The sequence below is a fragment of the Culex quinquefasciatus genome, chromosome 3, assembly GCF_015732765.1.
Source record: "Culex quinquefasciatus strain JHB chromosome 3, VPISU_Cqui_1.0_pri_paternal, whole genome shotgun sequence".
In the NCBI taxonomy this organism is placed as follows: Eukaryota; Metazoa; Arthropoda; class Insecta; order Diptera; family Culicidae; genus Culex; species Culex quinquefasciatus.
This window is the reverse complement of record NC_051863.1, coordinates 127,687,605-127,711,533: the sequence shown is the minus strand read 5'-3', so window position 1 is coordinate 127,711,533 and position 23,929 is coordinate 127,687,605. Positions and strand designations below refer to the sequence as shown.

General features: G+C 34.1%; 2 protein-coding genes and 1 long non-coding RNA gene across 4 annotated transcripts in view; 2 read left to right on the top strand and 1 right to left on the bottom strand.

Moving 5' to 3' along the window:
* LOC6038822 overlaps window positions 1–17,029 on the top strand; it is a 181,053-nt gene extending 164,024 nt beyond the window's left edge. For both annotated transcript variants that reach the window (XM_038258591.1, XM_038258590.1), the window contains exons 4-6: window positions 2,972–3,109; window positions 8,547–8,732; window positions 15,127–17,029. In XM_038258591.1, the coding sequence (XP_038114519.1) occupies window positions 2,972–3,109; window positions 8,547–8,732; window positions 15,127–15,149 (347 nt within the window). In that variant the 3' untranslated portion in view covers window positions 15,150–17,029. The remainder of the gene's footprint in view (window positions 1–2,971; window positions 3,110–8,546; window positions 8,733–15,126) is intronic.
* On the top strand, window positions 12,040–14,252 carry LOC119768575. The gene is made up of 2 exons (XR_005278076.1): window positions 12,040–13,969; window positions 14,029–14,252. It is a non-coding gene; the product is annotated as an uncharacterized LOC119768575 (long non-coding RNA).
* Window positions 17,030–18,361: 1,332 nt separating the features above from the next.
* LOC6038821 (EEF1A lysine methyltransferase 2) lies at window positions 18,362–19,210 on the bottom strand. The gene is made up of 2 exons (XM_001848486.2): window positions 18,906–19,210; window positions 18,362–18,843 (listed from the first exon to the last, which is right to left on the bottom strand). Exons 1-2 carry the CDS (start codon window positions 19,117–19,119, stop codon window positions 18,389–18,391), a joined length of 669 nt encoding a protein of 222 aa, XP_001848538.2. The 5' UTR covers window positions 19,120–19,210; the 3' UTR covers window positions 18,362–18,388.
* Between the last annotated feature and the right edge of the window lie 4,719 nt (window positions 19,211–23,929).

Here is a 23,929-nt window from a genome sequence, read left to right as displayed (position 1 = left end):
GTGAAGAATATCACTAAGAACAACATGGAATCATCAGGTGAGTAGATTTGGCTGTTGCATATGAATAATTTCCGTTTTTTCACTAACTGCAACTGCTGCACTAAAAATGGTATGAAAATACCAAATTTGGTATTACTTGTGCAAATATCAGCGACCAAAATGTGATCTTGGTTGTTCACGGATATATGAAAAGACAAAAGTGTTCAATTTCGAACGCCTCAACCGGAATTTTGTAATATGGCCCAAAACATAGCCTGAAATTTTGAGCGCATTTGTTGGTTTAGAACTTCCACCATTGACCTGAAGTTATAAAGAAATTTCAATAAATTTAATTTATTTATTTTCAACTTTTAACTCTTCTTCGAGTATATTTTCCTATGCCCTATGAATTTTCTCAGTAGTGGTTTCTTATAGGTTTGATCTGGGAACAACTTTGTAGAACATCACAAAGCGCTAGGAATTAATCCGGAAAGATACAGGCAAATTTTTAGAGCACGTTAAAAAAATCCTAGCTCCAAAAATATCCTGTATCTTTTCAGGATCAATTCCTAGCGCTTTGCGATGTTCTACAAAGTTGTTCCCCGGATCAAAACCTATAAGAAACTTGAGAATAAGAAAATTTGATTGGGTTTTGGGAAACTTTATCTAAGAAGAGGTTAAAAGTGAAAATTTCCCATAGTAAATCTTTAAAAGTTCCATTCTAACTTCAGGTCAATGGTGGAAGTACTAAACCTTAACCAAATGCGCTCAAAGTTTCAGGCTATGTTCTGGGGCCATATTGCTACAAAAATCCGGTCGAGGCGTTTGGAATTGAACACTTTTGTCTTTTTCATATATCCGTGAGCCACGCTATTGCCCAGTAATAGATGGTAAAATACCATCAAATCATACCAAAATCATGTATGTGGAAGACCACAGGAATACCAAAATCTGATTTTCCAGGGGCGCGGGAATACCTAAAAATTTGGTTTGGTTTGGTTTGGTATTGTTGTGCCCTTCCACATACAAGACTTTGGTATGATTTCATGGTATTTTACCATCTATTACTGGGCAACCAAGAGCACATTTTGGTTGCTGTTATTTGCTCAAGTAATACCAAAATTTGGTATTCCCGTGTTATTTACCCCTGCTCGGGCCAGACGGTCCCGGTGGCATTTTCGAGACGTGATTTGTCTGACCACGCCTTCCGTCGGATGGGGAAGTAAATGTTGGCCCCGGTCTAAGCTAAAGGGTTAGGTCGATAGCTCAGTCCAGGTGTAGGAGTCGTCTCCCTGGGTTCTGCCTCGGTGGAGTCGCTGGTAGGCAGTTGGACTCACAATCCAAAGGTCGTCAGTTCGAATCCCGGGGTGGATGGAAGCTAAGGTGTAAAAGGAGGTTTGCAATTGCCTCAACAATCGAACCTTTGACCCAAGTTTCGAGTAAGAATCTCGCAATCGAGAACGCCAAGGCAATGCTTTAGAGCGAATAATTATTATTATTATTTACTTTGCTAACACAGTTTTTTTGTGTGATCAATGTGGTTGATGCTTTGGTGGATTTTTGACAGTTCGAATTATTTCAAGTTAAGTTATCGCGATTAACCAAATCAATTTATCAATGCAACTCGACTTTTTGGGATCTGTGAAGGTTAAAAGGTGAGGCATTGTGAACTGCACAAAATGACGTTCTTATCTAAATTTGGCTTAAAATTTACATGCGACAAATTAGAACGAGAGAATTGATCTGGCAGTTGTTCTGCCAAAATAATCAGCCCTATTTTGTTAGGTGATTGAGGTTGTCCTTACCGAGTTGGGTGGTCAAAAATAGATTTTTTGAAGATTTCCGCACATTTTTTTTTTTTTTAATATGTCTTTGCTCGCCACATTGCATTTTTTTTGTTTGGCTATAAAGGGTGTCATTATCGAGTTAGGGTGATTAAAAAAATGTTTTTTTTATTTGAGATTTTTGCAAAACCACATCGGCTGAACCAATTTTTGCTAGCAGCATTGCTAAAGAAAGGTGGATCTGGCGTTTTAGTTTCCAAACTCTACCATTCTTTCCATAAACAAGTCAAGTTATGTTAGAAAAATACATATATTATCGTGACTTATCGTGTTTTATTTCTGATTAATTATATGCAGTCGGCAGTTTCTCAGACTAACGTTAACTTTTTCACAAAACTCGAAGTGTTAAACAATAGCCGACCTCCCCAGCTACCATTCAACACTGCGGATTTTGTTAAATAGTTACCTGTTGTCTTGGAATTTGCAACATATGTAGTTTCAGCGGTTAAAATGGTTATGCGACCTTTTCAAATGTTGGTTTAGAGAACATGTTTTTGAAAAAAAATCGGGGCGCAAAAAATATCTTTTTTGAGTAATTTTTAATTACTCGTTCGTCATCTAAAACGCATGGTTTTCCTTCTCTTTTCGCTGAAATCCACCCACCGCCATTTAGCAATGGTTGGCGTTCCAGTAAGTTTGCGCTGAATCCAACCGCAACGAAATGCTCTCTCTACTTATTACAATTTCAAGGCGACGGATACCAACCGGCAAACCGGAAGAATCCCTTTCAGGAAGCTGATTTTATCCGAGCGTTCAACCAACCATACCAAACTACCCTCGCTCGACGTTCGTCGCCGGTGTGCTCGCTTAAGTCATTTTGAAATTTTGCATTTCTCAGAAGCTTTTTTAAAGTTGTTTAAAAAAATATTAGTAGAACTAAACTCACTAAACCATTCTGATAACCCAATGTTACGTGAGCGTGTCTAAACATGAATGTATGAGTGTGTGTGTGTGTGTGCCACTTCACTGACCTAACCCGTAACTTCCGGATCCCCCAATTTCGGGGGGATTCGCCTTTTCTCACGCTCCAAATAACTTTTCTCTTTTTTTTCCCGCCTCCACTTGAAATTTCATTTCCTGCTCCTGACCCACCCCCCGTGCTGCTGATTTTGTAACCTAACCAACCGGAACATCACCGTCGTCACCAGACTCGCAGTGCCGTTACACCAAGGGCCCGTGGACCGAGTGCGACGCCAAGTCCAACACGCGCTCCCGGACGCTGTCGCTGAAAAAGGGCGAGCAGTCCTGCGTGCAGACCCGCACCATCCAGAAGAAGTGCAAAAAAGGTAAGCGCAGTTTTTGACCTGTGGGGTGGTTCGATGTTTTAGAATTCAACAAATGTAATCTTATTTTTTTTTTTAATTTGAAATATAAACTTTAATTCGTATGTAAAGGATCAACCAGGATAAATAATCATACCTATTCTGAAAAAATAAATAATGAATTTGAGAATGCGTTTGTAGCTGTCAACTCCGAACGATTTTTTTTTTTGGTTTCAAAAAGATCATAAAATTCTCTATATCGTCAGTTGTGTGCTATCTTGTGACAACGAGCATTTAGTACTTTTCGAGAAAATCGATTTTCAAAGTTTGATGATAAATATTTTCTAAACTATGAATGGTAGAGCCAAACTTTTTAAAGCAATCGGTTCGTATGCTATCGCTTAACAAACGCTCCAAGTTTCAACTAATTTGGTTACATCAAATAAAAGATACAGTAAATAATGTAAACAAAAATATGAAAAAGCACGTGTCACAAGTGTGTTTAGAAAGTAAAATTGTACTACGTGTCACAAGTGTGCACAGAATTCCCATACAAACTAAAATAAGCTCAAATAAATGGTTTAATCGACTTAATCAGTATATTTTTATAAACAAAAGGTTGCATTGCCTTTTGAAAATATGTGTGTACATAAATTTGTGAAAAACAAGAAAAAAATTCCACATTTTCCAACAACATGTATGACGTGTCACAAGTGTGCACAATCATTTTGATGATAAATTGGTCTATGTCACAAGTGTGTATTGCGATATCCGGGAAACGGAAGCGAGTTTCTAAAATCGGGTTAAAGCATCTTGTAGTGTTTGTTAAGTATAGCAAAACGTCATCATCAACTCATTTTCTACCAAAATGGTCTATGTCACAAGATAGCACACAGCTGACGATATGTTTTCTATGTTAAAAGTGGGAAGATTGAACCTCGCATAAACAACCGTAAGGTTATAACTTATGTACCGTGAAACGGGGTGACTTTGATAGCCGGGGTGACTTTGATAGGTTTGCGATTTTTCCGTAAAATGAAGAGTATAATTAAAATACGTACGGAAATGTTTAGAATCATACTGACCGTGGTAGAGAAGTGTTCAAAGTACCTCAAAAAGAACCTTTCATAAAATTTTGAAAAGTTTAAAAAGTTAGTTAACTATAGTTAAGAAAATGTTCATGAAAGTCATTATTTTAATCTTCTCAAAGTGTCATGATTTTCTCAGTGAAAATTATTTTAAATCGGAAAACGGAATGCATTTTCGGATTCTTTGGAGAACTTTCCAGTAGTGGAAGGTTAAATAAGTTTGTAAATAATAAATAATATGTGTTTTAGAAACACAATTGAAAAAAATCTCCAAATTTAAAGGCAATTTCAAAAAAACAAATTTCATGTCAAATGTGAAAAATTGTGATTCGTGCTTCGAATTCAGTATAAAATGCAATTATTTATCGATAATTTTATAAACAAATTTAGTTAAACAAATTTCAGACAAAATTCCGACTTTTCAACAATTTTACCTAAAATTTATATGTATTTTGTTAAAAAAGCTTATTAATTTAGTTAACTAAACAAAAACATTGATTTTTTTCTTAAAAACTATATCACCTACTTCAGTGATGGTATATTCAACGAACAAATAAGGTTTGATCATCTTAAATATGATTTTAACAAAAAAATCTATGACTATCAAAGTCACCCCGGAATTAAAACTAAGAATTTTTAACGTAACTATTTTTCTAAACACTATTGAAAGAACTTTTTTTCCAAAATAGTTCATGGACTTTGTGTGGCATACCCCAGTACATGTTTTAAAAATAATAATCGTGAGAAAAACCTCACCTGTTGGAAAATATTCCAAAAACAATTTGAAATCCTATCAAAGTCACCCCGGTTTACGGTATGTTAAATAAGATTTTTCTCAATATCAAAACAGTTTAAAACATGTTTTTGAAATGAAAATCAACATCTTCTTATATGCTCAGTATTTATCCAATAGCCTTCAGAATATTTTTTTTTTCTTAAATTATTTTATCCGGACAAATTTCTAGAAGCTATTTCAATTCAGTTTGAATATTCATTTCATTTATTTTTTTAATCCACGGGAATTTTAGAATAATGCTAAGGTAATTTTAATTTTATCCCATAACCTATTATTTACGATGCAAAAAACGTTCCATAATTCACCTTAAGATGGTTGGTGCCTTCCTCACATTGAATAAAACTTTAAACAAAATATTTGTTAAATTCCCTTTACTCATTTACACATAAATGGTCATAATTTTGATAGGGTTGTTGAATCTCTAAACGTTAGTGCTCATCGGAAAGAGTTTTTTAATACCATTCTTTAAATGCAAAGAATAAACAATTTAAAAACACATAGAAAAATAGAAATGCCTTTTTAGCTGTACCCTTAGGTCAAGGCTCAAGGGTCTAACGATAACGATAATGATTATCTTTTTTTTAGTTCTCAAATTATGGGTATCAAACGATTAGAAATTTTGCATGCATTTTCACTGCTTTAGAGTTTTTTATCAATTCTCTTTGGAATTAAATGCTACAGTTATCACAAAATACCGTATTTTTCCAAAAATACTAAAATTTTCAAAAAGTGCCTTATTTTTTGAAAATACTCACATTTTTATAGTTAGCAACATTGGTAAGTATCAAACTCAGCGAAATTTGATAAAGTTATTAATTTTTTGTAAAGTTTTTTTTTTGTCAAATTCTAATTTTTTTGCAAAATACCGTATTTTTCGATAATATTCAAATTTTTAACAACATGTGATCAAACAAAACTCTCAGGTTTAATCTTTTTGATTTTTTTTTTACTAGTATTTTTTAGTTTAGATGTTTTAGTTTAGTTTTTATGCTATTAGACTCTAAAACTGTGAAAATGCACACGGGTCATTCCTTCCCAAGTGACCACGCGTCCAACATCGACCTTCACCAAATCTGCTCATATTTAGCATGGGGGTTGTTTTTGCCCCAAAAACAAAGAATCCAAAGTTTGGTGACATTTGGTCCACCCCCGCGCCCGTGGCTTGAAAATTCCTGTTAAAGCGCACGAAATTAAACATTTTGTCATTTTCTTATATCCGTGAACCACGCCAAGTCCTGCCAAGACGGGGGTTCAAATGCATACATACATACAATACATACATACATAAATTCAATTTTGTGACATTCACTTGCTTCCGTTAAGAAATTGAAAAAAGAATATTGAAATTTCAAGGCCAACTATGCTCTCACGCAATGTACTGTTGAAAATTGATGGTTAAGTAAAACATTTGCTGTGCAATACAGAGCTTTCCAACTTAAAAATGTGATATCTCAAGAAATATTCATTTTACCCTGAGGTTTTGATTGAATTTAATGTAAAAAACTCTCAGCAATCGAATGCAATTGTCAGTTTTCCCGTAAGTGCTCGTCCAAAGGGTTAAAAATGCATTTTAAAACTTAAAGCGCAAAATTTTCATATCTGGCAACACTGTACGTAAATTTTGAGTACGCCATTCGATTCTACATAAAAAAATCTTCAAATATGCATACCCAAAAGTTCACATTTTGTAAACTTTTCTCTTAGCAAAATGCATTTTAAAAATGAGATTTTTCAAAAATCTCAGAAAAAGAGGGGGGTGCCACGGGCGCGGGGGTGGACCAAATGTCACCAAACTTTGGATTCTTTGTTTTTGGGGCAAAAACAACCTCCATGCCAAATATGAGCAGATTTGGTGAAGGCCGATGTTGGACGCGTGGTCACTTGGGAAGGAATGACCCACACACAATTTTGCACTACAAAAAATACGGTATTTAGTGAAAATTTTAGTGTAAACACGGAAAATGCAGGCCAAATTTTAAATCGTTTGTTACCTAGAATGCAAATTATGAAAATTTTAGTACTTTCAAAAATATGGTATACTGTGGAAATTTTACTATTTTATTTCGAAAACTCCCAATCAGTGAAAATGCTTGCAAAATTTCAAATCGTTCGAAACCCATATTGCAAATTATGAAAATTTGAGTGCTTTCATAAAATTCGGTATTTTGTGAAAATTTTAGTATTTTTGAAAAATGCGGTATTTTGTGAAAACACTAGAACAGTTAAAAATTATACCAAATTTCGCTTCGAGTACTTGTGTACTTAAAAAATACGGTATTTTGGTTTTTTTTATTGGATTAAGTCAATTTTAGAAATATATTAAAAATGAGTTATCATCCGTTATCGTCGATAATATTATCACCGATAGAATTATCGGAATAACGATAACGATAATTAACTGTCAAAACGATAGCGATAGAACTGCCGTTATCGTTATCGAACCTCTAGAATTTTATCGTTAATAACCTTGCTTAAGGTAAATGATCTATTTTGGACCAAAATTTGATTTGCATTGGTCTTGTTTTAATTGAACAGGCTGCACATTTTTTTAAATTTGAAGTACCGTCAACTGGGGCGAATCAGGACACATGGGGCGAATTGGGACAGCAGTTTTAACCATGTTAGAGAACAATGTTTGGATTTTTCTGGTTAGTTTCTAATAGAACAAACTTAGAACAACAAATTGTGTACATCCATTTCCAAATTTAGACTGTAGTCCCGATTCGCCCCAGATGATGGTAGTTTTAGAGTGCAGTTTTGCAGTTTCGAGCTCTCAAATAGCAGCGTTATAAAACAATAACACTTATTATTGAAAAGGCCGTTTTCTCAATACATTTTTTTTACATAAAAATATTTATTTTCTTTTTTTTTTATTGAAATACTCGTCGATAATCAGGATAGAATCAATGAACTTTAAAACGTTGAAGTTGTTTTTGATGATGTACGATCATCACAAAATACTCATTTTGAAAACCTATTTTGAAAATAATCAAATTTTTGGAATTTTGGGTGCCAAACAAAGCATTTTTTTTTTTTCAAATGAATTTGCACAACATCATTGCTTTCAATACAATACTAATAATTTATATAGGTGTCAAACGAAGCTTGATTTTGAATAAGATTCAAAAACATTAGAAAACATTATTTTGAGCCTAGATTCAAAAGTTGAACTCATATTGAAAGTTATAAAGAAAATTGCTGATAACACTTCGTATCAAATGGTGATAAATCGTATCATTTTGGTTTATCTAAACAAAACTATAATCGTTTGAAATCTTACTTGTTATTTCCAGGCCTGCGGTCTAAGTTTTATTTATAGAAAAAAATATGTTTCTCATTAATAAAAGTTAATGCTTGTTTTGCTCAAACAAGTTCGTTTTAATTTATTATTTTAAAGGTTTATTAAACAATATTGTCGATAAAGTGGATCAATGCAGAGAGAGATTTTCAGAAAAGTGAACTCGTGTAGGATGGCCCCACTTCTCTGTTTCCGCATAGAGCACCTTTGCCAACCTGTAGCCTGTAACACTTTGTAATCACTTTCCAATAACTAACCCAATCCTTTTATTCTTTGCAGCCTGCCGCTACGACAAGGGCGCCTGGTCCGAGTGCGCCCCGAACGGCCAGATGTCCCGCACCGATAGCCTAAAGTCGAGCAGCGACGCCACCTGCCAGACGTCCCGAGTGGTCAACAAGAACTGCAATCAGGGCAAGTCGAAAGACAAACAGAACAAGCCCGCCAAGGCCGAGAAGAAGGAGAAAGGTGAGGGTTGAGAGCCAGCTTTTTTTCAGGGTTTTTTTTGTGGGCCTCTTTGTCTCTTTCACAGGATCTATTTTTTTGTGAGGAAAATTGCACACGAAATCAAGTTTTGCTGATTTATCGAGAACCGGAAATGAACCTCTCGGAATTGGTTGCACTTTGCTAATGGTGAATGGTGTGTGCAAGTTTCGAAAGTTCGTTAGCGTTAATCGGGTTACAATCTGAGCAGAGAGCGATCCAGAAATTGTCAAAATTCAGTGTCCTTTACGGTGCGAACTTTGTCCAACAATTGCAGCATCATGTGAATAAAAAAAAACACTCAGTTTCAAAGAAAATGTTATTTTCTTGAAAATATGTTTAACAATGAGCAGAATCTTTTTCCTGTTACTGAGTGTAAAGTGCATGTTGCTGCAATTAGGATGCTACACTGGTCAAAGTTTTCCCCGGCACACATATGTAAATACGCAAACCGAGAGTCCCCCGTAAACTAAACCACCATCGTCAGTACCATCCTCATCACTGGAACTTTGTTCTGTATTCTATCTGTTCCTGTCCCGACCTGTTGTTTGCAGTGCGCAAGTGGAAGCGAAGACTTGCCAAGTTGTACAACAAACAGCGGAACGCAACCGGATCGCAACGATAGTGTTTGGTGGCACCCCGTGTCCACATCGCTCGGTGTGGGTTTAAACATAGGTAACAAACACGCAGGTTCCAGGAGCCAGTTTGAGGCTGCAGTTTGAGCTTAACCACGCAAAAGCACACGTGTGCGAATGTTTATGGTTTTCACCCAGCCAGTGCACTCCTTGAATGGGATTGAATAGAAAATTAGTACTTGAATACGCAACACAATTTTCAATATGAATGTGGACTGCATAAATTGAGTATAAGTTCTTCTTTTTACTTTAAAACGATTCCAGGACCTGGACATCCCAGTTTGAAATTTGAGATTTTTAACAATTTTCACAAAAAAAGTTGAAACTTTGGGGTGGTGTTAAAAAGGAGTCCGATTTGCATGTAAATCGGGAAACTTGATTGTTTTCATTAATCGACCTTTAAGCACCATGCATCTCCAGCTAAATGTACTGTGAACTCATTTCTATGGAGGAGCATGGTAGTTTAAGATCGATTGAAATACCGAAATTCTATAACATTTTTATCAGAATCATTTCAATTGATATTCACCATTTTTGGGCATGTTACTAAAAACATTCTGAAAAAAACATATTCTATCATTTTGGTCAAGGCCAAGCTTGAGCCAAATAGGAGCACTTCAGTAATAACATTTTTAATACCCATGACTCAGGGTGGTTTAGAAAACACTCAAATAGTAAAAAAATACAGTTTTGTTTAACGGACAAGAAAAACAAACTCTAAAAATAACTGTTAAATTGAAGAAATCAAATAAAACAATCTAAATTGGCTGATGGGATGTCAACAAGTAATCTAACCTGTTCACGTCAATTACTGTTTACATTTAAAATGAGGTGGATATACTGCTTTTTTAAATTTACGTTGTTTTGCTTAAAATAGAAATCAACTAAGGGAAAATGCTTGCTTACTTTTCAAAATACCTTTGGTTGCCTACACAGCAAATTTTGGATTGCCATTTCAACAAATAAAAAATAACTGAATGCGATTCAGTAATCATCACTTTTGCTGACAGTGAACAAAAACATTGCTGAGAAATCAGTAACAGTAATTCTGCCAAATTGAAATGTCACTTATAATTTATTGTTTAGAAGTGAAAATCCTCCTGCAAATGTGTTGTCATTTTTTTTTAATTTTGCATGGTGATTTTTGGAAACAAAGGTATGAAAAATGTGAAAAACAAAAGCATCGATGCAAACTAGGGGAAATATACCCATTTTAATCACACTAAGCCGTTCGACCAATTGGGTACTAAAGCCCTATGTCAATTTTTATGTACAACGGTAAAAAACACGATTAAAAACCATTTCTGATCACTTTTTTTTTATTTTAATGCATTTTTTTTTGTCAATTGGGTCCTAAAATGAAGCTTAGATTGCTGATATTATTGTTCACAGCGATAAAGCTTATTTTTCTGAGTACAATGACCCTTTGTACGACCATAAAGAGCTTAAAATGGATTTTTAAATCAATTTTGAAAAATTAACCTCGCGGTCCTTCTTGACAGAAAAGCTCCTACTTGACAAGTCGTTCCAAGGGGACCATCGTTGATCCATCGAAAAAATGTTGTCATGTCAAAAAAAAATTTTGCATTAAAATGAAAAAAGTGATCAGAAATGGTTTTTAATCGTGTTTTTTACCGTTGTACATAAAAATTGGCATAGGGCTTTAGTACCCAATTCTCATCACTTTTGCCGTTTTCGCTATTAAACCAACATTTTAAGATGTATCAACAATGAAGAGTTGCTTGCTCACTTTAAGTTGAGCTATTTATTACTTTGGAACAGTCAAAAACACTTTATTTAAGCTGTAATTCATGATCAAAGTGCTGATAGGCCGATAATAGAAATAGGCTGAGAAAGGGTATAGTTCCCCTAGTTGCTTTTTTTAGGGTTTGGAGGATTGCTCAAACCACCAACTTTTTCCAAACTAAAAACAATAATAACGACAAGTCAGTCAAATGTGATTTGGGAAATATATGTATAAAAGCATATAAGGAAATATATGACAGCAGGCTTGGCCAAATGGTTAAGCTGTCCGCTTAGTAAGCGGAAGATTATGGGTTCGATTCCCATCTGCTCCAACCTTACATCGGATGGGGAAATAAAACGTCGGTCCCGGCCGTTATGTCATTCCAAGTGTAGGAGTCGTCTCCACGCTATAAGTACACACAACACTTCAAACCAAGCCTACTCTGGTAATCTGCACTACTGAAATTTTCAGTAAATGAAAACTTGCTGAAATTTCAGCAAACTTTGACAGCTCCATACAAATATTAACTGGAGTTCAGCGAAAAACTAACTGAAAATTTCAGTAGTGCAGTTTTCTGTAAATATTAACTGAAAACGAACATCAGAATTTGCTGTGTAGGTTCGAGCAGCAAAACAACATTGGAAACATTTTTAATGGCAAGAAAAATCAAATCATGATAACTGAAAAACCGGAAAAACAGAAACGAATGCTGAACCTTCAGCAAATGATCTGTCAAACTGACAAAAGAATGTTATTGTCCGTTTCTCTTAAAGGTACACGCCGCGCGGCATTTCAGAATGTGTCGCAGACATTGTTGCCAGCGATTTTCTACACTTTTGGTGCAATAAAAAACATACCCAGCAACAATACCATGCGATTCGAAGAAGAAGATCAACAAAAACAAAACGTAGAGTATGGGATTTGACAGCGCGCATTTGCCGAAAGTGCGGCGCGTCGTTTCCAGGCTGATTTGCCGCGTGTCTTTTTCGGGAATAGGCGCAATACTAAATTTTCAACAAAACAAAGTGGCATTTCATTTGCCAAAATTTCTGTTGATTTGACAACCGAAATTTTATTCAATCATCTGTCAAAATAACAAAAAAACACCAATTTTTTGCTGAAATTCTGTAAAGATAAAGTTTATGCAAAACATTTTTAATAAAAACTAGTGGTAAGCCTCGAGGCATTTGTTTTTCAAATGTCTCTTACCTTTGTTGCTTAAGATAACTAGAAAAATAATTTAAAATCGAACCAAACACACTTAAAAGTTGATTTTCACTCCAGCAGCATCCATGCAGAGAGAAAATTGTTAACACTTTTGAAAGCAAATATACTGATAATAAAAATGTGATAAGAAAATACATACTAACCAAAGTTTGGACAATTTTGGAGGTTTTTTGTTCTTTACTTGCTAAATTAAATGGCAATGAATTGTTTAAAAAAAAGTACAATTTGTAGAGTTCCGTTCAACTATGCTAAGAACGGAACTCTACAAATTGTACATAGTTTTGAAGTGGTATTTCAGGATACCTTTTTCCATGTGAGCTGTAGAATTTTGAAATTTTGTTTCGAGATCTCTAATATTGTATTTGATTTAGATAAAACTTTGTCCATGCATTTCCTTTGTCAAAATAAATATTACAATTTTCACTTCAAACAAAATGCAATTATATTTTAAATTACCTCATCTAATGTTTTTATTTCGATTAGGCCATAAGAAATTCAATTCAAAATTCTAACATGTGTTTATCACAGCAAACTAACAACACGCTTAGTCGGAACTCACGTGAGTGGGTAAGTTTAGCAGAAGAAATATCAAACGATACTGATTTAAACACAAGCAAAAAAATCTACCGTTTGTTGATTAGTAAGCAAAATATTAAAATCAAAATAGCAACCGAATTCCCTGAATTGCCGTGGCAAAATTATTGGCAGAATATACAATCGAATTTCATTTCCTCTGAAGAAAAGCATTCGCTATTCATCATGCTCAATGATCTTAATCCAACAAAAGCAAAACTTTTTCGCCATAAGGTTAGGGATACTAATACAAATTTGTGTGAATATTGTAAAAAGTTAGATACATCAAAGCATCGTATAAAGTTATGTAGCAGCAGTAGAATAGTTTGGAATAGCGTAAAAACAACTATAATTAGAAAACTAGGCTTAGACATTGTAGACCCTGAGGAATTGCTAGGGAAAACGTTTAAAAATGAAAAAGAAAAATTAGGTTTGTGGTTAGTAGTTGAAGCAATTGCCTACAATTTGAAAAACTTTGGAAATGGTACAGTAGCAGATTTTGAATGTAAAGTTAGGGACACGCAGAAAAATTAGGCCTATTTGAATCAACAAAATATTTTGTTGTTTCAAGTTAACGATTTTTTGTTGAAATAAATCTCAAAACCAATTGAAACAACTCTAAATTTAGAGTTGAATTTACTCTGTGTTTTTTGTCAATTCGTTTTGGAAATATTAACAAAATTATTGCGTTGATTCTACCATGAACGACGTTGAATCAACTTTAATGTGTTTTTTGATTCAAATGAAATTAATTGATATTCACACGTGTTGCTATCTGTCAAAATGTTCAGTTTTCCTGATTTTGATCAGTGGCGAAGTTCGTTTAATTCGTCCGTGCGGCAATTACGTTCGTGGTATTTCATCCATGTATTACGCCTGCCGTGAGCAAAGTTTTACGTGAGAAGTTAGAGCGCGGAATTCGGGGTGATTTGATCGCCACCCAACTAAGCCAACTCATCATCGACAAGCGGAAGCTGCCACCAAGTTTAGCAGACTTCACAAAATTCCCCAACATATCAACCCTCTACGGAACATGACCGGTAAGCTCTTGTTATTTTACTTCAAATGCCCCGTTTTAATGCTTTTCTCACTCTTGCAGACCTCTGCAGAAAACAACGTAACCTCGATCCACCGGGGACGCCAATGGCAACATGGCCAATTCAACATGGAAGGCAATTTCACCAACTCGTTGTTTCATCAGACGGTGGCGGAGGCAAGGACACAAGGTGCGGTTCAGCAGTACTCGGACAGAACAAGGGGAAACACTCTAAGTAGCAGATTTAAAAATATATTTTTCCAATAAAAAATGCTAATATCGATGAATAATGCTTTTTTATTTCAATTCGACATTTTGTTAATTCAATTTATAGACTATCCTTATTTTGAAAAAAAAATATGGGTTGCATCAACAAAAAATCGACGTTGTTTCAACAAAATCTGATTTGAACCTGCTTCTGTCAAATTTCGATCAACAAAGATCTGCTTAGACTCAACAAAATACCACGATTCGAAACAACAAAATTTGAGTGTTGATCCAATGCAAACATTTTGTTGATTATATTCAACAAAATATTTTGTTGAATCAAACCCCGCACAGGCTGATTCTACAAAACATTTTTCTGCGTGGAGAAACGATGGAACAACAAGAAATTTTACGACAGAGTTTTTGGAAAATGGATTTGTTATATTTGAAGACTACCTATGAATAAACATCCTTTAAACCGGAAAAAAAACATATATTTAACTGAGCAAATTGGCAACAAACGAATTTTGTGTGTTTTTCAATCTTTGTTTAATAATTAATAATTTTGATGATTCATTTTTTGTCATGTTGACATGAATAATCAAAATCAACTGTCTTAATTTAATTGGAATGGGTGAATAAAAATTACCATTATTTTAATCTGTCCAAGAACATTTGTTTCAAAAAAGCATCAATAACAAGCTATATAAACCTTTCAGAAGCATGAAGTTAAATACAAGGCAAATAATATTAAAACGGAACACAAATGATATTTTTTGCGTGATTTTAAATTATATTGCGGCACCTTTATTATTCACGTTTGAAAAAAAAACTAATGACACACAAATTTTGTGTTTTACAAGCACAGTCTCGCACTAAATACAATGTACCTAACCATATTTCTAATTATTTTTTTTAAATCTTCTTTTCTCCCCACCTCTCAACCCTTCAAAGGTATCCGCAAGAACCGTCAGTAAGTGATGTAAGCGCCAGCGTTTCTTTTAATAAGTCATCATTCATCACCATTTGCAATGCAGAGAGAAGCACACGTACAGACACAGACACACATACATTAATCATCGAACACATGCACTCCAGCCGCGCCACGCCGCATTGAAATGAGTTTCATCCCGAGAATTGCCAAATAATTGCAAAAATCATTGACAAAAAAAACATAGCTGAAAGAGGCAGAAAACAACAAGAAAAAAAATGTCGAACTTAACTTATCACAAACAGCCGAAACTTAATTGAAGATTAGCCGAACAAAACCAACACAATGAAGCGAATACACAAACACACTCTCACGAACAACAGAACAGAATCACAAAATCCATTTATTCGTTTTAACAACTGACATTTGTAAAGTAAGTAAACTTAACAAGTTTATGGGTAAAAAGAGGAAGGAAGAAAAATAAAAGAAGAAGAAACAAAAACAGCAGAAGGAGAAGCCGGAAATAACTTACGTGTTAAATAAAATTAAATATAGCTATTAAAAAAAAGAAAAAGAAAAAAACTTTATATAAAATAGTGAGTCAGCGCAGAATAAAATAGAACGCGAGCAAACAACAGCAGAAGAATCCGTGAGGCGTGTGCGTTGTAGTGAGTAAAATCAAAATCAAACTTTTAGCCGAGAGCAAATCAACGACAGAAATCTAAAACACTCTAAAACTGCAACAGCTATCAAAACAAGAACAAACAAAAAAAAAAGATGCCGTTTTCGAACTGGAAAGCGCAAAGTTTTCGCTGGAAAAGAGCCAACTTTCGCAACTCTCGAGTTGAGGAAGAACTAGATGAGCAAAAACTGTAACCATTTCTTGAATTAATTCCATTACCTAATTAGAGTAGAGACAAAACAAAGCAACACAGAAGAAAAGAATCTGCAGCAGTTTGCAAAGCCAAGTTATAGAGAAATTGTAAAATTTTACTATAGTAATGTGTCTACCCCCCAGCATCACCGATAAAAATAAGAGCGCGAGAAGGCGAGGAAAGAACAATAGCAACACTTTTAAGTTCTACGCTTGATAGGTCCGCGAAACAAGCAGAAAAAAAAACTCTAATCAGAATAATCCCCATTGAGATGTAGATGTCCTCTTTAGCGTCGAAAGCAAGCAAAAATATCAAGAAAAAAAATCCCATTCATTCCCTGCTGCGCGCAACTCAGCTCTTGTATGTTTGATGTTCAACGTTAAGATTACTTATTTAAAAATGCACAAACCAAACAGCAACACAAACGAATTGGTGCGAAACCCCTTTTCGCAAACGTTGTGTGTGGGTGTACAATAGAGTCCGAAATCAGCGCCAAAATTACAGAAATAAAAACAAACGTAAAAATAGATAATCTATTGGGAAAGTATACAGCAAAATCTAACAAAAACAACAGAAAGAAAAACAGCGAACAGAACACAAACAGGCAAAGTAAAACGATGTAAGAGAGCAAAAAAGGGGAAAGAAGCAAACAGTAAAACTAGATAAATATTTATGAAAAACAAAACAAGAAACACAAAAGAAAAAAGTGGTAAAGCTGACACAAACATATACACACATATTCTTAGTATTATTACTGTATTAAAAATTTGTCTTTCTCTCCGCGCTATAGAAACGAAGGGTATACATTCTTGAACAATTCTAAAGAAAACACACACACAGAAATCGATGGCGACTTTTAGAACATTAAACAGTAAAAAACGAGTGTGATTTTGTGTGTAGAGGAGAACGATAAAAAATTCCAACTAAACAAAATTTGAGCACACACTCTTCAAGTTTTGGTTAAGTCTTTCTTCGTTCAAATGTTTGAAGTTGTGAGTTTAATCGGTTGCATTTGGCTTTCGTTTTGGCTAACAAATTTTACACAAAAAAATCAATAATTTGGTTCGGATCAAAAATGACAGTCCAGCGCAAATCCAGTGTGGTGGAGGCGCCGTTCTGGGCAAGTTTCGTACACGGTTTGGTTCAGCTCATTCAACAACATATACAATAACTGTAGATTTAAAAATATCAAATTTCTTAATAAAACATATTCTTTTGTGATATGTTGTACGTGGCGAGTTGTTTAACTTTTGCGCTGATGACAATTCCTTTTCCAAACATCAATGCTATCTATCTGATAAGTTTGTTCCAGTTCCATAAAGATAAGCGGAAACGCCTGAATAGTATGTGGCACGGGTACCAAATCGCATAATGTTCAGGCGCATGAGAGTTGCACCACATTGTCTGACCACTGTCTGACATCAGAAGAATTGTTTCTCAAAAACGGACGTGAGAAATAAATTATGTATAACAGATTTCTATATAAAAACCTAATAAACAAGTAAACAATGCAAAGTCGCAGCTACTTAAAGTCTTAAAGTGTTGCTTACATCGACGAACTACGTTTTGGATCTTCCATCTGTCGCATAATGTCAAAATTTGACGAATATCATCTAACTTGAGCCGCCACTGATACCTACACCTTGTACGTTACCGTTTTTAAGCACGGTAGCATTTCAATTTCTTCTGAATCGTCTGAAATCGTGCATTGAATTGACGATTGCAAAATACATCCTGATATCTGTTTCAGGAAAGGACTCGGCATTCAAAACGAGACGTTTATTTGTTTGGTGTAATTATTGTAAATGCAGAAGTGTGTAACAACATAATGAAATTGATTAGACGCCATCTTTGACATGCCTACTCTAGCAGTCGTCATCCAATCTCACGATGTAGGTATTTTTCGACTAATTCTTCAAATCTTCCACGGCCAGAGTTTCCTGATAATGCGTGAAGTCCATTCAGCAACACTTAAGCCGTTTAATCTTAATGTGAATCTTGTTTCGGTCTTTTTTCACCTTAAAAGGCTCGGGAGCTCTGTATAGCCTCTTTCATGTAGGTGCCTTATTATTTGTTGACCTGAATCCCAAAATCCTTTCACCCAGAATAATGTAGTATATTAATTCTCTGAGACTATAGTCAACCGCCGTGATCTTTTTGACGTTTAAAGAAAAACACGTTTTATTGATTGACATTGTAAACATAAACAAACACGTTTTGTTTAACCGGTTACATACATGTAAATCTTTCAAGGATTTGTACGAGCACACAAATAAACAAAAACAAATCATGCATTACATGAATTTGCGAAACATACAGATACGAATAATACAATCGAGCCAATTAGAACTCGATACCAAAAGGAAAAATGAAAGACGTTAGCACGGAACCGTTTCTTTTCTTTAGCGCTTTACTTTTTAACAAAAACAACCGAAGTGACAACGTTGCCCACACTGCCACCAAACTTGAACGTCGGCGTCGGAATAACGACGTGCAGCACGAAATGCTCCGCGAAGCTCTTCACCAGTTCCGCCTGCGTCCAGTTGCACGACGTCAGAATGAACATTCCGTCATCTCGCAGCAACTGCCGCACCGCACCAATGTACAGCTCCCGCATGGTCTTGGAATCGTCCGGGTTCAAACTAATCGCATCATACGTGCCCTTATCGTGGACCACACTGAACTTGCCCAAACTCCGCACGGCCGCGTCGTCAAGTAAATCGGCCACTTTGTAAGTAATTGAGAGCTCCTGATCAGCGCAGATTGCTTTCGCCAGCTCGATTGCCTTTGGCGAGTAGTCCACCCCGGTAAGGTTCGAGTAACCTTCGCGGGCCAACTCCACCAGCATCATGCCGTTGCCACTTCCTTAAAAATAAAAATCCCACCGTAAAAAAATCATTCAACCACCTTAAAAACAACTCATTTACCCAAATCAATGATAGCATCGTCCTGCTTTATCCGGTCCTCCTGCTTTTCGATCCACCGAATTATGCGCAGCTGACTGTCCTCGTCGAACCAAACCTCACCGACATCGCCGTGGTCCTTGTAGTTCTGGATTTCCGTGTCGTAGCTCGCTTCCCAGTACTCTTTTGTGCCCAGCTCGGAGCTTTCCAGTTCCTCGACTTGATCGGCGCTGCTCATTTCTTCGGTTGCTGCTGCTTTTAGCGGTTTACCAAGCTGTTGCCGGCGATTCCTCCAAAACTTTTTAATTTGGAATATTGTTTACAAAACGGCTCACATCTCCCTAGCTTTCACGTGCTTGAAATGTCAAAAAGAACAGGGGTGAATTCTCTGGGTGACGGGGATGACAGATTTGATTTTTTTTTGTAACTATTTAATTTTATCAAATAGAGCTCTAGCGCGCCGATTTTGCTGGCCGGACAAATTTTAGCCTCATTTTTTTCGTACAATACATGCGCACGTAGACAACTCTACAATTTCATAATTGGGCCAGCTAATGAATTTGTATGATTCTACCGGATATTTCGATATTTGCTCAAATGAGAATGTTGGCCCCGGACTAACCTAAAAAAAGGTTAGGTCGTTAGCTCAGTCCAGGTGTAGGAGTCGTCTCCCTGGGTCCTGTCCTGGTGGAGTCGCTGGTAGGCAGTTGGACTCACAATCCAAAGGTCGTCATCTCGAACCCCGGGGTGGATGGAAGCTAAGGTGTAAAAAGAGGTTTGCAATTTCCTCAACAATCAAGCCTTCGGACGCCTAGTTTCGAGTAGGAATCTCGCAATCGAGAACGCCAAGGCAATGCTGTAGAGCGAATGATTTGATTTTGATTTGATTTTGATTAGATTTCATGGACATGGAGATTTAGATGGACGACCTTGGAGTTGGAGCGCCCGCAGCTGATGAATAGTTATCAGCACCTGCTCTGGAGACGGGGAAGAGGGAGATCAGGAAGCTGAAGAACAACAGAGCTGCCGGCAAGGATCGGTTACCCGGTGAGCCCGGAGGAGAGAAACTGGCGAGGGCGCTTCTGGGAGGAGGAGAAGCTACCGGAGAAGTAGATGGATGGATGGTGTTGTATGCCCCAACTACAAAAAAGGGTGATAAACTAGGGAAAATTAGTGGAATCCTTTGGATCACGCTTAGGGCTTCTGTGTGCTGTTCAACATTGTCCTTGAGGGCATAAATCGAAGAGCGGGCATCGACACGAATGCCAGATTTTTCAAGTGTCAGCCAGAATAAAGATTTATCCTTATCAGTGCCAGATTTTGACAGATTTTGCCAGATTTTCACTTTCTACCCATTTTGAACAACTTTTTGATTAAAATTAACTAATTTAATTGAAAATAATAAAAATTAGAATGTGTTTTTCTTAGAGGGAATGTTAATGAAACATTTGTGAGGTCAATTGAGGAGCATTCTACAAATTTTTGAATTATTTCATATCCTCCCTTCCCTTTACCATCGAGAATGGTTAGATTTTCGTCTACAAGATTTTTCCAGATTTTTTATCGATACTTTGTCAGATTTTTCTAGTTTTTACCTGGTAACCCTGCTACATACGACGAAATTGGAGTACATGAGAGGATGGGGTTCGAAGGACGTCGGCGTTGTAACGGACAATATTTGTATTCGAGTTGTTTGACGCGTCAACTCATCCAACTCATCCCCGGAAATCGGACGCGGAAGAAATCCCCTGAGATCACCGAAGCTGTCGGAGAAGGAAAAGACCGAGGAAAAGACTTTTCCACTTAGTGGAGCAGAATGTGCTCAACAACAACAAGTTCAGCCCGCTAGCGGAAAGAACTTCACGGCCTTGTTCACGGCCTTTTACAGGCTTGTGAAGATAACGTCGCTGTGTCAATACGATTTCTAGCCAACTTTCAAGATTACCCGGTTTGGCCGGTTTGGCACCAAGGTAACCAGCTTCTCTGTCGAAGACTTTGACAAGTTGCAAGAGCGCTTCAAGAAGCACAAAGTGGAATTCTACACCAACCAACAACGATCGCAGCGGATCGTTCTACGTGGTCTTTCGGATGTGGATCCGGAACAAGTCAAAAAGCTGCTGAAAAGGGATCTCAAACTGGACGTTTTGGAGGTGCATGCCATCAAGCGGAAGGAGCAAACCACCGCGGACGAAATTCCGTACAATATCGTCTTCTCCAAGGGATACACAACCATACAGGGTTGTTACGGACGGCGCGGATCGCGCGGATGGCGCGTTTTAGATTGCTAAAATACAAAAAATTGGGCAATCGAAAATTTGAAGATTTAAAAAAAAATCAAAATTAAAAAGTCAAAATTTAAAAACTATAAACTATCAAATTCAAAACAATGTAAAAAAAAAAATTTCAAATCTAAAATGATTTTAGTATCCTAAAGCTTATAAATTCTAAAATTCTAAAATCCTAAATTCTAAAATTCTAAAATTCTAAAATTCTAAAATTCTAAAATTCTAAAATTCTAAAATTCTAAAATTCTAAAATTCTAAAATTCTAAAATTCTAAAATTCTAAAATTCTAAAATTCTAAAATTCTAAAATTCTAAAATTCTAAAATTCTAAAATTCTAAAATTTTAAAATTCTAAAATTCTAAAATTCTAAAATTCTAAAATTCTTAAATTCTTAACTTCTTAAATTCTTAAATTCTTAAATTCTTAAATTCTTAAATTCTTAAATTCTTAAATTCTTAAATTCTTAAATTCTTAAATTCTTAAATTCTTAAATTCTTAAATTCTTAAATTCTTAAATTCTTAAATTCTTAAATTCTTAAATTCTTAAATTCTAAAATTCTAAAATTATGCCTGCAGTTTTTGTACATTTTTTTACAGTGCGCAGTTGCTTTGTTTTGATTCCGTAACGAACAGCTGTTCTTTTGTGCTGGAGCCGAAGTTGACATTTCCCTTTTGTTCTGGCGCCGAAGTTGACAGCTTGTGTTGGCTACGGGCTAGCTGCCTGTAGTGAAATATAGATGTCGCCCCCCTGGCGCCAAATATGAGCTTGATTGGACGTAACAGAAGCTGGCCTCCACTTTAGAATTTTGGAATGGAATTTTATCGGTAGAAATATTTTTTTTCTAAATTAAAACATTCTTGGCGATAATAACAAGATCAGAACATTCCAAATTCAAAGCTTTAGAAATTCAAAAAATCGAAAAAAATAGTTTTAATCTCGGTTTTAATAGTTTTTATAATAACAAAAAAAATCAAAATACATATTAATTTTTTTTGAAATTTCTAAAATCGATTTTTTTATCTGAAATTTCGAAATTCAAAATTTTAGCAATCTAAAATTCAAAATACAAAAAATTGGGCAATCAAAAATTTGAAGATTTAAAAAAAAATCGAAATTAAAAAGTCAAAATTTAAAAACTAAAAACTATCAAATTCAAAACAATGTAGAAAAAAAAATTCTCAAATCTAAAATGATGTTAGTATCCTAAACGATCCTAAAGCTTATAAATTCTAAAATCCTAAATTAAAAAATTCTAAAATTCTAAAATTCTAAAATCCTAAAATTCTAAAATTCTAAAATTCTAAAATTCTAAAATTCTAAAATTCTAAATATCTAAAATTCTAAAATTCTAAAATTCTAAAATTCTAAAATTCTAAAATTCTAAAATTCTAAAATTTAAAATTTAAAATTTAAAATTCTAAAATTCTAAAATTTAAAATTCTAAAATTCTAAAATTCTAAAATTTAAAATTCTAAAATTCTAAAATTCTAAAATTTAAAATTCTAAAATTTAAAATTCTAAAATTCTAAAATTTAAAATTCTAAAATTTAAAATTTAAAATTTAAAATTCTAAAATTCTAAAATTCTAAAATTCTAAAATTTAAAATTCTAAAATTTAAAATTTAAAATTCTAAAATTTAAAATTCTAAAATTCTAAAATTTAAAATTCTAAAATTCTAAAATTCTAAAATTCTAAAATTTAAAATTCTAAAATTCTAAAATTCTAAAATTCTAAAATTCTAAAATTCTAAAATTCTAAAATTTAAAATTCTAAAATTTAAAATTCTAAAATTCTAAAATTCTAAAATTTAAAATTTAAAATTCTAAAATTCTAAAATTTTAAAATTCTAAAATTCTAAAATTTAAAATTCTAAAATTTAAAATTCTAAAATTCTAAAATTCTAAAATTCTAAAATTCTAAAATTCTAAAATTCTAAAATTCTAAAATTTAAAATTTAAAATTCTAAAATTCGAAAATTCGAAAATTCTAAAATTCTAAAATTCTAAAATTCTAAAATTCTAAAATTCTAAAATTTAAAATTTAAAATTTAAAATTCTAAAATTCTAAAATTCTAAAATTCTAAAATTCTAAAATTCTAAAATTCTAAAATTCTTAAATTCTTAAATTCTTAAATTCTTAAATTTAAAATTTAAAATTTAAAATTTAAAATTTAAAATTCTAAAATTCTAAAATTCTAAAATTCTAAAATTCTAAAATTCTAAAATTCTAAAATTCTAAAATTCTAAAATTCTAAAATTCTAAAATTCTAAAATTCTAAAATTCTAAAATTCTAAAATTCTAAAATTCTAAAATTCTTAAAATCTAAAATTCGTTAATTCGTAATTTCTAAAATTGGTAAATTCTTAAATGTTTTTATTTTTAAATTCTTAGTTCTTGAATTCTTGAATTCCACAATTTTTGAAGTCCTTTTTATGTAAGAGATTTTGAAATTATGAGAAGACATTATTTTAAATATCTGAAATTAAATTTCTTTCGGAGTGAAATTTTGGATTTTGGATTACAAACTGTATAAAAATTCTTAGACTGTGAATATTTAGGCTTTCGAAATTTAAAATTTTATCATATTATAATTTTCAGGTTTTTTAATATTGTATTTTCTATTTTGAAGATTTTTTTTTTCATGACCCTTGTCTTGACCGTCTCTTGAGGATTTTTTTTAAATGGATTTATTGCTTTCATTCTTTTGGAGCCTTAAACCATAAAACGAGTTTTCTTAAATGTTGGTCGCAATATTTTTTTT

Coding starts and splice junctions, on each gene's coding strand:
- LOC6038821 (XM_001848486.2), bottom strand. CDS start 19,119: ATGAGCAGCGCCGATCAAGTCGAGGAACTGGAAAGCTCCGAGCTGGGC. Junction 18,844..18,905: donor CGATGCTATCATTGATTTGG/GTAAATGAGTTG, acceptor TTTATTTTTAAG/GAAGTGGCAACGGCATGATG.